This window comes from Camponotus vicinus, unplaced genomic scaffold, assembly GCF_025532165.1.
Source record: "Camponotus vicinus isolate PSW18456_S1 unplaced genomic scaffold, iyCamVici1.0 SCAF_7, whole genome shotgun sequence".
Classification (NCBI taxonomy): domain Eukaryota; kingdom Metazoa; phylum Arthropoda; class Insecta; order Hymenoptera; family Formicidae; genus Camponotus; species Camponotus vicinus.
Genome location: NW_028141979.1, coordinates 7,851,620 through 7,865,284, shown reverse-complemented (window position 1 = coordinate 7,865,284; position 13,665 = coordinate 7,851,620). Strand labels below are relative to the sequence as shown.

At 38.3% G+C, this 13,665-nt stretch overlaps 1 protein-coding gene across 1 annotated transcript in view; it reads left to right on the top strand.

The window, feature by feature from the left end:
• The first annotated feature begins 10,124 nt into the window (after positions 1 to 10,124).
• The window catches only part of LOC145975011 (uncharacterized), an 82,846-nt gene continuing 79,305 nt past the window's right edge, over positions 10,125 to 13,665 (top strand). The window contains exons 1-2 of the mRNA XM_083105136.1: positions 10,125 to 10,137; positions 10,298 to 10,532. Coding sequence (XP_082961262.1) covers positions 10,125 to 10,137; positions 10,298 to 10,532 — 248 coding nt within the window. The remainder of the gene's footprint in view (positions 10,138 to 10,297; positions 10,533 to 13,665) is intronic.

The window sequence follows — 13,665 nt, the reverse complement described above, 5'->3', positions numbered from 1 at the left end:
TTTCTCAATTGAAATATCGCAAAGCGTGACGGATCCTCGATACACCATCCTCGCGAATAATATTAAAGCTCTCAACGGGATATTTATAAAATATCCCTTTTTTAATAATAAATTAATTAACAAGTCATTTAACTATTAGCAAAGTAAAGAAATTATAATAGTAACAGTAAGAGAAATAATTGAAATAAAAATTAAATTAAATTAAATAAAAATAAAATAATTAAATCAAATCAAATAAAAATTAAATAATTGCAAATAATTGAAATAAAAATTCTAATAAAATATTATTTCTTAATTAAAATTACTAAAGACACCGGAAGACCGATGAAGGATAATTACGACCTGAGTTTGCGGAGCTGCGGAATTTCAGGGATGATCGAATCGAAAAGCAGGTTGGTCTGGCCTCGCGAATCGGTGCGTACTTTTGCGAGCGTGTATACGGCATCCGTGTGTACTGGCGGATATATACGTAGGTATATCGAAATGCCGGCAGGTGTGTGCAGCCAGAGAGCATTCGATAATACGAGGCCGAGCGAGGGTGGTCGCACGCCGAGGGCCGAGCACGCCAGTCCGTGCTCAGACGTGACTCGCGACGCAACCCTCATTTTTTGACCGCCCCGTGCACCGTTTCTCCCTTTCGCTCGCGTTTTTTCCGTCCCCCGTCGATACATCGACGGTGTGAGGTGCGTAAACTTATCGCGCGCTCGCAACGCTTGCTCCCCGCGCTGGAGCCTCCCGATACGTCGATCAGCTGTCGCGGCGTCGTAAAAACCCATAAGAGTATTTGAGCGGATTGGAAAGTGCCTTTCGCGCTTGTAAACGAGGAGGGAAATGGGTCAAGTCGGTACGTAATTTATTATCGAAATTATTCATTTTAAAAGCGATTCGGTTATGTCATTTTTGGTGTATTGCGATCAATTGTAGCAAACTACGATTTCTTGATGCATAAATTATTGGGAATTATTGTAGAGCTGTTGCGGTATCAAATGTTCTGAAATGAGAAAGTCGTATCTTAAAATCACGTCAATTCTGAAATAAAAAAATACAAAAAATTTGAATCAGTTATTTCTACTTTAATTGCTTAGGTCAAGTCCAGAGAGAATAGAAAAAATATATTTTATAGTATTCCAATTTAATACAGAGAGAAAAAAGAGAAAGAACGAAAAAATATTGCTATAAAGTATTTTTTTCTACGAGATTGTTTTATGAAAATTTAAATTTAAATGCAATACAACTCTTTACATAATTAACACTAATAAAAAAAACTTATGAATTATCATTTTGTACTAAATCAAAATTTTTTACCGTAGAAAGATTTTATCAGAGGCATTTAATAAAAATGCAATAATGTTCCTTCCTCTCGAATTAATTTTTCATAAGTAGATATGAATCCAGAAACACAAAATTAATTAAGTTTACTCCGAATTCAAATAGGTCTAGATTTAACACATATATTCATAAATTAATATCAATTGTTCCACACATATATATTTCGATTATTATTAATTACGATTATAAATTCTGTGGATATCGCGATAGTTTCGATAACGCGATTCTTGTTAATGTATAATTGTGAAATTTTACCGGATATATCATTTATATTTGAAGATCGTACGGATGCTAGTTATTTGAAAAATAAGAGTGAAATTACTCTCTGCGCGTTATGACTTTATCTGCATCGTGCAAGTCATCGATCTGCGCAACATAGTCTGCGTGATTGGCGATTTCTTGCGGCTATTTTTTTTTTTTACTACGATGCCAGTATGAAAAACATCAAACCGTTCAACGTTATTGATGACTTCTACATTGTGTCAGCGATACTGTTGGCCACGGAGAAAAAACGCGATTCTCGAAAACCGACTGCATAGCCGAGTTCTATAATTATTAGGCGACAAAAACTGGCAAATCCGCGTGTGAGAAGGAAGAGGATATTGCTTTTTTGTGTTGCGCTAAATGTGTTTATTTAAAACCATTGTTCCATTAAATGAGAAAACATGACACTCAACTGACCGATCAACCGATCGAGCATTCGCTCGAAGCGAAAAATGTTGTAGCATTGAAAATGTTAAGGAGACTGCAGTTGCGAAATCATACGGCAAAGCTATTTATCTTTATATTTCTTGTTCTCACAACATTGAGAGTTAATATATTCGAATAATTCTTTTTGCTCATTTATTTACACCTGAAATTACATTTTTTCGACGGTTTTTGCAGAATAAATTTCTTTTAAATTTTCATATAATTTAAATACAATCAATTTTTTTGGCGATTTTAATCGTTTGTATTTTTTTTAAATTATAGTTTCTTTAAAGTGAATGGTAATTTATTTATTTTTCTCTCTTTCTGATAAAATAAAAAAAAATACAACAATCAGATCAATTTGTTTAGAAAATTATCTATTTAAAAATTTATCTTAATTATTTTAAAATTCTCTTTTTTAATGCGATTTGATATTTACTAAAAAAAAATATTAATCCTGCTAAGGTTGCGACACAGCAGATTAAGTATATATTTAGAATAGACGCGTTTCTCAATTTTGTCGTTCTTTTTTTCTCCAATGCAGGCCTCGTTGCTTTTTATAAAATCGCAATCGAATCGCTCGTAAGATTTTTCTTCTATCAAAGGCATCATCTCAGATTCCATTATTGGTTCAATATCAAGCTCTCGCAACGCGTTTCCCCCAGGCGTGTTTCCTTCTCGAAATTCGCAAATTCGTCGAAGCGAGGAACCGTCACGTGTGGGCTCGAAATAAATTAAAAATCGACGAAACACATATCGCGTCAGAACCAGCAATTTTATCGATTTCTCAATAGATATATGCAAAGACAGTAATTTTTCCATCGACCCATGGATTTACTTCAATTTCTATTGAACTTTTGATTGATATTTCTAAATCCTAATAAAAGGGTACCTCCATAACTGTTTCTAAAATGAGATTTTATGCGAATAGTACTATTTCTGCCAAATCCTGGCGGAATTTCTCTCAATCTTTTTATCAAGAAAGGTGAGAGAGATTCATTGTTTAGATTTAACCAAAATGAAAATCAAAAGTTTGAATAAATCACAAAGACATTATTTATTAAAATATCTTTCCTTTTATTATTTTATTTATTTTTAGGATATTATTTATTTATAAACTATTCTTAAATTATATAGTTTAGTATTTTTATTTATCTCAAAAAATTTTCTACACAATTCACGTATGCATGAAACTATTTCTATTTTATCCTTTTTATTATAATAATATAAATTTTTTTATATTATTATATTATTATATTATAATAATATAAATTTTTTATATTATTATATCGCACTATTATTTTATTCTCGCATCATAAATTCATATTTTAACGCAGACTCGTTTTTTAGACTCGGTGTCTTGCATCTACACGTCCAGTTTTATGAAATGTATCCGCGGCGAACGAAACAAAGGCAGGCGAGCGAGCATCGGATATCGGGACAAATCGCGTTGCGTAAGACGTCGGTCGCTGCCGCCTTTTTATTTCCCGGAAATCTCTCGGCTGGATTTATATGTCGAGCCTGCCGGGCAAAAGGATGACAGGAGCGCCCGATCGCGTCCGATCTTGCGCGCGAGAGCGAGTGGGAGAGCGATCGCGCTATCCTTGATATTTAGCAATTGATTGGCAGGATTGCCAATTTGGCCAATTACCGGCGAGCTTCGCGGAACAGCGAATCGAAATTACATAGTCGGCGCGACGATCGAGTTCGCGCGAGAGCGAGACAGGAGCTCCAAAGTGCGTTATGTATCGTTGTCTCTTTCTTTCTCGCCCTCTCCTTCTTTCTCTCTTTCGCGGCGATTGTGATTTTGGATCCGATCGATGCCCCTCGGCCTCGGATCGAATAAATAAACCCATGTTGGACAGATTCGGGAGCCACGGACGGGGATTTCGAGATTCCGGGATTCGTTCTCTCATCGCGTTGAATGTCGTTCGAATAACACTGGACGAGATCGATTAAGATAAAACAGTGTATTCTTAATAATGATGTAGTAGGAATCAATAAAAAAAATTTTTTTTATACGTATAATATAATTTCGGGATAGATGAACCGCTGTTTGAAAAATTGTGAGATTGATCAGAGTGAATTTTGAAAAAACGAGACAGATAGTTTTGTTGATTTCGCGTTTTTTTTTTCTTTTTAATATTATTTTATTTAATAATTGAGTTGCGATTTCTTAATTATTTATTGGGGAATAAATTTGAATAAATTGAATCTTCTTATTCCTTATTAATTACATATTATATATATATATATATATATATATATATATATATATATATATTTATTTATTTATTTATTTATTTAATTAATTAATTAATTAATTTTATTTATTTATTTAATTATCTCTTTATTAATTTATATTTTGAAATGATTTAAATGCCTTATTTGAAAATTATTTGTTATAATATTTGTTATAATATAAATATATTTATATATTTTTTATAATGTAAATATATTTATATATTTATTATGATATAAATATATTTATATATTTATTATAATATAAATATATTTATATATCACATTACATATAAGTACGTTTTAAATACATTCAATCAGTTAACGCAATACATTCTTGCATACAGCATGTTCTTCTACAAGAATTGCAATTTCAAAATAACCATCATATAACACAGTAATTGGATTTCACATTGTACCTCTCTTATTTTACGGCTTTTATTACATAACGTTTTCGTTTCCATTTAATTATGCATCTTCGTGTATTCAACAGAGATATAAGTTGATTTTACATCTCTAAAATAATCGTGCGAAGCAAGCTGTATAAGATAATTTAGAGATATTTCTCTTGCTAAGGTAAAAACAATAATTCTATATTAATTGGTTATTATTTTAATATTTTATAAAATACATACTTTAACTTTTATTTTATATATACAGTTTATATATTATTTTACATACATATAAAATATGAAGAGAATCACAAAAATGGGACAATTAAAGTAGATTTTTTCCTGAAAATAATTTGAATTTACATATTATATATAATTACATTTATCACTTTTCATTTTATAAATATTTTTTGAAAAAATACTTATAATAAAAAAATATAAATAATTTTTTGAAATATTTTTTTGGAAAAATAACTTATGAAATGTGAGATAAAAATATTATCATGTGAATAAATAAACATAATTTTCCTAGGTAGATTTTAGACCAATTTTCCTCTAGAGAACATTTTTGACATCTTTGACTTTTAACATTGCGCTTAATTTAATCAACATGACAATATTTATTAGACGAGAAATCTTGATGAGAATCAATACTGCTAAATTAGATATCAAGACCGCCCCCATCCCCGTCATGTTGAAATGCCTCTAGACTATCTTACACAAGGTTCAACACCGAATTCACGTCGATATACGTACGGGAATGTGCATGCCATTGCCGGATAAATTCAGGTGAACGTGAATCGCGTGCGTTGCACCGTCAGATCGGCATGTTTGGCCTCTGCTTCGCCCGCTAATTGCCGTGACAGAAGCCAACAGCCAACTGCATCGGAGGAATTGCGAATTACACATCGTACTTTGCACGACACACCATGTATGACGTGTACGCGGCAACACGTCGCGAGATTCCTCGCTTTAACGCGAGCCATTTCGGCTTTTCAATCTCACCTCCGCTCTATCTCTCGGCTGTTTTTCTCCAACCCTTACATCCTCGGCCGCTTCCGGGGGAGGTGGGGGAGGAATATCGGTCGTGACTTTTCCGCGCGCGCGGCAGAAAGTCGTAAAATTCTCGAGGGGAAGCCAGTGACTATCGATTTCACGTGTTTCCTTTCGGAAATTGCCTTGTTTTTTTCTCTCTCTCTCTTTCTTTTCCCCCTTCGTCGTCTCGCACCCTCGCGCTTCGGGTCAACGCGGCGAAGATCGATACGATACCGCGGACCTCACGATCACCTGGGTGGTCCACCTCGCGCCAAGTCCTCCCAAGGCTTCTGGGACTGATTTAATTTCGGCTGGACGTGGACCGCCCGGTCTCGCCGAATTCACTCAACGTCCGTTTGCTCTCTCAATTCTCCCTTGCGATACCGATTTTCGGGGCGCGAGCGAACTGTTTCTCGCGCTAAAATTGACTCAGGAGTCTTACTTTTGGGGAGGAATTTTTAGCGAAGGGTTAAAGCGTGAAATACGCGATATATATCCAAAAACACAGCTACATCAATGTATCCTTGAAGCAAGAAAATTGGCGGAGTGCGGGACCGTTTCAACCCATAAAGCACGAAATCCCCATTGAACTATCCATCAATTGATTACCCCCTTTCCTTCTCCCCGACTTTGACTGCCGGTGTGTTCTCTCTTAACAAATATCAATTTGACTGCCGTCTAGCCCATTTCTTCGCGTGAGCGGAAGCCGAAGGGGGGAGGGAAGAAGAGGAAGAAAAAGATGGCGAGGGCGCTTTAAATCGCGAGGCTCGCCCGAGCCGTCCGGGATAATCCAGACAGATGGGACTCGTTAATGGGACGCGAGTAATTTGCAAGAAATCTAATAACACCGCGGTCTCCCCCTTCCCCTTCCCCTCCTCCTCCTCCCCCATAATTCGTGGCTTGACTTTCCACCTTGCGCGGCCTCTCCCTCTCCCTCCTCGCTTCTCTCCCTTCGTCCCTCATCCCATCTCGTCCGAGGACCGTCTAATGACAATACACGGGCGCCGTGCTCGTGAAAATTAAAATTCGCCCGGGGGTCGTACACGACGTTTCTCGTACAGGTGTGAGTGCGTGTCCGGGGTCCAGGTGGTCGTGCAAGATCGCGGGAGAAGCGATACCCTCGCGAGATACCTCCCGAAATACAGTACCGCGCAAAAGTTTGGTCTTAATAACGCGTGATCTAAGACAGCAATGGCGGAAATTATGTTTCCGCAATATTATATTATTTATTTTATTCCGTTTCTATTCTCTTGTACCATGATTTTTATCGTGTTTCTGTAATTCTATAGCGAATATGTTGGATTTGAGAATCAGTTTTCGGTTTAAAGGATTCTCTCAAGGGTCTGAAATAATATTATGATAAAATACAAAGAGCATCAGAACATCTGTTCCTTCTGAGTTATTATAGTAAGTTGTGTAATTAAGCTTGTAAAATCTCCGTACTTGCCGAGTTAAATTTTTTATAATTGGAAAATAAATGATAGAGTCAAGAGAGATACTGTGTGTTTAAAAAACTGATATATTGGTTTTCGAATTTTAATTGAAAATTTTTGAAACAAAGATTGATGTATTTGCTACTTTTAGAATTTAAAAGAGTTTCCAATATATATTGATTTATCATTTAGATGAACATGAAATGCGTAAACTATTAGCTTCTGAAAACTAATTGAAATCAAATTTAAATAAAAAAATGAAATGAATAGAGAATATATAAATGAAAAGAGACAGAAGGAAATCTGAAAAAGTGCGAGTATATAATAAATAATAAATAAATAAATAAATAAATATAAAGATAAAAGATTCTTCTAGTCTAGGAAATTAGGAGACCTGTATCGATTTTGATATCCTTTCCCCATCTCGTCCCGAAAGCTGGCTCTTTATAACTTTCATTTTTTTTAAATTTTATCATTACATTTAATATTACACATTTTATAATATTTTATTGCTAACGTGCCAAGAATAATAAATATATCTTTTCATTCAAAGATCTATTTCTCCCTCTTTCTCTCTCTCTCTTGTTCCACTACTTGCTAAAACAAATCCCTTCTAACTAGAAGTCCGACTTTTGTTCTAGATTTGCTCGAGAAAAAGAAAAGGTAAATATCGGCAAAACCAAACTCCCCTCCCACGTCTCGGTGCACATACGTGAACGTACATCGTAGACGAGAGAAAAGACGATGCGGGGGAGCGTGGAACTCGTTAAGCAGTTTGCGGTTTCGTCCCGTCCTTTTTTTTTCCACCCGGGCGCGCCTTTAGCGTAAACATATTCCGCGAAGAGATCAGCATCTTTCTCTCCCTCTGTGCGTGTATGTGTCCGTGTGTGTGTGTGTGTGTGTGTGAGATGCGCGCGCGCGTATCACTTTTTCCTCCTCTTTATTTCTCCTACCGGCCGTGTCTCTCCTCCCTCCCCCTCCCTCCCCCTCGCCCCCTCGCCCCCCTCGCGGGCGTCTTTGTTTCTTATTACGTGCCTGGTTTCTGGTATTTGGATTCCACCCACGATTGAATTTCTCACGACGTTAATTTAAGGAACGACAAGAGCGCGTAAGGTGATTACGTTTTTTTTTAAACCGCAAAATAAATAGAAATCTCCATTTTCCTTCTCTTTCTCGAGGAGAGGAATTATCGCGAAATGAAACGTTCCGAGGATCGGTCTCGGATACCTCTCGATACTCTCGGGAGGGAGGACTCGTTCTTTACTCGGTCTTCGAAAAATGCGCGGGAGGGGGGCCGTTCGTCTCCGAATTTTATTTCGCCCGCGAGATCTCGGCTTCGCGAATCTCTAGTTAACCGCGCGGTGAGAATGCCGGCCTATATGATCGCGAAAATATACGATCGATGTGCGACATACGATCGACGAGGAAGAGGGGGGGAGGTGGAGGCGATTCGCCCAGAGAGAAAGAGAGAGATTAGATGCCGATTAAAATTCACGGCGTGTCCGGGCGGCATAATTTGATTTCGTAGGCGCGGATCGAGTTACATCAAAACCTTTTTTTTTCTCCCCCCTCCTCCCCTCTCTCTTTTCTTTCGATTCGGCGCAACCCCGGATAACAGACTCTTGTGACGATTATTAAGATCGAAACGCGCTCATTATCGATTCGCCACGATAATTAAACAAAATAGATTCGCGAATTTTGCGAGGATCGAGTTACACGCGACGCGAACCCGATTAATTTCGTTCGATCAGACACGAGATCGGTGACATTTTCCCTCGGAACGAGGGGCCCTCGTTCTTCCCGCCCGTTCGGTTTGCACGACCTGTAAATGTCTCATAAATATTTCTCTATTCTTGACAGTCTCTCATCTCACATTGAGAGAAATTGCCGTTGACATTTAAATATATCATACAATATCTATTGTGATAATGTCGTTCTATAGTTTCCAAATCTTGAGTTTTTTTTATTTCTCTTAATATAAAATAATATGAGAAGAATATAAGAAGAGAAATATCACGAGAGAATTAATAACACGAATTTTTTAAACTAATATGTCTTTTTTTTCCTTAGGAATTAAATACTGCATTTTTTATGTAAACTTGCTTTGCTTAATTAAATTACTCATTTTTTGTTTATAAATAAACAAAATATAATATACCTTATTAATTATTAAGTAGAAAATATATTTTATTAATTATTTATTAATTATTAATTGATTAATTATTTAATTAAAAAGTTACACTTTTTAATTACACAATCTGTACATGTGTATAAAACGGCTTGTATGACACATTACATACGATTAATAAAATAATTGCAATTCAGTTTTTGCATAGAATCTCCGAGTAGGTAATTTTTCTCGCTACCGAAAGCGAGTTCAAACCAATTGATTATTCACGTTTGTCAATCGCATTTCGTGAGATTTGTGCCGTGCGATTCCGGGTCGCTTTGAATTAGCGGGTGGTCCAGCGTGTCGGTCGGCGACGGGGGTGGGGGAGGTGGGAAGGGGGGCGGGTGATGCTCCCTCCTCGCCGTTCCCCTTCCACTCTAAATCTCAGACTGGATCGGGCCGCATTAAGAGTCGGACAGCATTAAAGCGTTGTTTAGCAGGCTATTTTGAATTTTAATTCCCGCGGCCCCGGCAACGTAACCGAGGTGTGGAATAGATTAGTTTTCGCTCGCACACGACTGTCAGCTACTTTGCCGCGGGGCCCCGACTGATTGACCGACTTGATCGCAAGAGCGACAGATAACTCCCCCTCTTCTCCCACACACATGTGCTCTTCTGTTTCTCCTTCATTTACCCCTTTTTATCTTTTTTCCCTTAATTCTGCATTAGTTCGTCCTTTTTCTTCCAACGATTTTTTACTCCAATCTCTTAAGTTCTTCTATGTTGCTCTAATAGATTGATTGATGCAAATTTAAAGTAATCGAATCAGATATTCAAAGCGATTGAATCAGATATTCATAATCGACAATCGTGTACTAATTATACAGTAAAAATATGGATGATAAGAGTATAAAATTTCGAGCGAATTAAGAGATATAAATTTATTGCAATTTTTATATGAATTTCTCTAAAAAAATATCAGTAAAAATCAATTTTGACTGCAATATTTCTCTAGCTACTAGATTTTAATTGCAGATATCTCTTATATACATCTTCTCAATCGGCAGAAGATCATCGTTTAACGCGACAATTTTCCGATTGCTCGCAGGAGGAGGAAACGGCGGTGACGATCGGCGGAAACGACGGAGGATCAGGCTCGCTCGATGAAGACGCCGCGCGTCTTGGCTGCTCTGGAAAAAGGAAAGAGGAGAAGCGCGGCCGCGGTTCAAGGTCGCTCGTCTGGAATCCAAGTTCGGCTCTCTCGTTGTTGGCTCGCGGTAAAAAGAAGAGGGATGATCGATGGTGAGAATCGACCGGGCTAGTCACTGTGGCTTCGTACAGGAGAAGACATCACGTTGCGGAGGAGGTGCCGGGACTCTACATTCGGCGCCTGACGCTCGAGGATCCGAGGAGGAGGGAACCGTCCGGTTCAAGGTCGCAGTCCCCGGCGCGCCATATCTGTCATCCTCGTAGCAGCGGCTACGCGCGCTCCTCGCGAGGATCCTCGAGGTACTCGAGAGAGAGAGAGAGAGAAAGAGGCGCGAATTCGATGTATATCACATGCATATACAGGGTGTCCCAGACTTGACGAGTCAGCCGTTAATGGTAGATTCCTGAGATCATTTGGAAACGAAAATCTTAATACCAAAACGTTGAGGAAGATGTAGTTTCGGCGCTACAAAAGATTAAAGATCACCAATCGGCGCGTTACGTTCTCCAAAAGGCCCGCGTACAGCGCGATAATATCGATATCGATAGAAGGATGAATATAAAATAAAAAATAGGATTCTGCAGTGAGCGCGATTGCATTTTCCATGCGACAGTAGTCAGTAGTTTGGACATTTTTATGAAGTCTTCCTCAACATTTTGGTATTAGAATTTTCGTCTCCAAATGATCTCAGGAACCTACCATTAACGGCTGATTCGTTAAGTCTGGGGCACCCTGTATACCCTAAAGTCGAGGTGCCCCGCGTCCAACAAAATTCAACTAGAGCGCGATGATTGACAAGTTAGATTTCTCCCTTCATTCTTTTCCTCTCTTCAGCGAGATCTTATAATACGAACCGGCAATTAGGCGGTCGAGAAACTGGTTCCCGAGGAATTTTCGTGGGATCCATATTCTATATTTGGAACATTTTAACACGTTCGTTCGCTCTGTTTAAGCGATAGGATAATTTTTTTTCCTTTTTTAATCGCTCGTTATAATTTTTCTAGAAAGTTAGTCAATCACATCTCTCTCGAATTTTATATCCTCTCAATCATTGCTTTCTGTCAACATGTATTCTCTTACTACTCGAAGCAACTTGGTCGGGATGTAAACCACGAGGAGGGTTAACTGATGATCCGGGGTCGCTTATTGAATGATTAGCATCGTATAGCGTACTTATTTAACGTGCTTGCGCCAAAGAGAGACGAGCGCGATCTCGTGGATCAGCTCTAGCGAGATCTCGGCGTCGCTCGGACTCGTCGTTCTCTATAGGACCCCGTAATTAAACGCACTAAAATTTAACGGTCGTACGCGGGCGATCGACTGCGACTTAATAAAAGACTCGACGCTATTAAAGCGGCTCGCGCATTAAAATACGAGCAGCATCGGTACGTCATTATCATCGACATTTCATCTCACACTCTTCCCCCTTTCATTCCTCGCGTCTCTCTTCCTTTCCCCTACGAACTTAGGGCGGACCTGACCTCTCGATATCCGGACAAGGCCATCCAGTTTATGTGCATATATCGCGAAACTTTGAAACGTGCTCTCGTTTCCCGTCAAACGGCCGAATCCTCCCACGTTTCGCCTGAATTTCCTTTGATCTGACCTCTTCCTTCCTTTGGCCGAAAGTCGTCCGAGGCTAAGCCTCGTGGAGCTCGCTCTTTGCCTCCTTTCGGCAATTCTATTGTAATTCGAGGCTCAATCTGTAGAGCACCAAGTCCCTCGAATTCTTGTCGCAGGAGTAGAATAAAAGATGTCCTTGATCGATAAGAAGTCTCAACAATAATAAATTAGACACATAAATTAAACGTCTATAAATTTTACACGCACTGTCTATCAAATGTTTATTGCTAGCATTATTTCTATTTAAAAAAAAAATCGATATCATAATTTTCCTTTTAATTAATTCTTATCTCTGTCGTTTTTGCTTCGAATACCTCGCGTCACTCTTTATTCACCGTTCTCTTTTATATTTATGTTTTTATATTTATTCCTTTTTATATTTATATCTTTTATATCCTTCTGGCATTCGCGTGCTTTGACTTGATTTTAATTTATCCTTAATATAATGTCGTAAACACGCAGCTAAATTATACTTTTGATTGTAGGCTTTATTTATAGTCGTAATATTTATCTTTCCCGAAGAAATGCAAACGCACGGTGGACTGATAAATTTACCGAATCATCTCCCGTCATGATTATTTCCAGAGTGTGTCCAGGGTATTATTTTTCCCCTCGAGCTCTCTCTCTCTCTCTCTTTCTCTTTTCTCGCGCCCGATCTTCGTTCTCCACATCGCGCGAGCACTCGCCTTTTTGCTCCGGCTATATTTTTTCATCCCCTCTTCTCGCCCAGCTTGCGGTTCAAGGTCGTAATCTTCTCGAGACCTCCTTTCTTTCAACCAGTTCTCCGCTTCGCCTCCCTTTTAATCTTTTTCTTCGGCCAGTTCCTGCGCCTTCGTTTTCGAAGTTCAAGGCCTTCCTCCACTTCTTGAATGTGCTCTCCCGACACTTCTTCCTCGTGTACCAGCGTGTATATTTTTTCGTCAATCCTTTATCCCCTTTCTCCTTGTCTTTTCCATCCGCTTACATCGTGTTTCATTTCTCTCGAAATCTCGTCTTACAGATTCTCTCGTGGTTTTTCTTCTTCCTTTCGTCCTTTTTGTCTTCGAGTTGCACCTACTGTCAAACTTTCTCGCTTCTCTTTCATTCTGCGATTCAAGAACTTTATTCCAATCCTTATCGGATTTTTTTTATTTTCCTATTTTTCTATCTTTCTTTTTTTTTTAATTTTTGACATCAGTTATATTTTCCTTCAAATTTCTTTTCTCGAATCTTATTGCTCTTTATACGTCACAAGTTTTTTCTTTTCTTTGTATCTTATTTTTTTTAATATAACTAATTTCCTTTTTAGATCACTTTCACTCGTTCTTTCCATCGAGATCTGGCATCATTTCTCTTTATCCGTCTCTCTCGTTCTCTTCTTCTTCTCGACGTTTCCTCTTTGAAGCGTAGTACCCTCCAAGAACCTACAATCACATCTAGTTATCCAGTTGTCTGAAGTTGAGCAAGGCGAATACCCTTTCCCGATGTCATTACGAGCCCTTTCCACCGTTCATGTGCAATCATCGTAGCGAACGATCATTGTAAAATAAACGAGATGAAAAGTGTTGCCAACTTTGTCGCGATTCGAACCCAGCGGTTCGAAAGACACGTCGTCATTTTTAT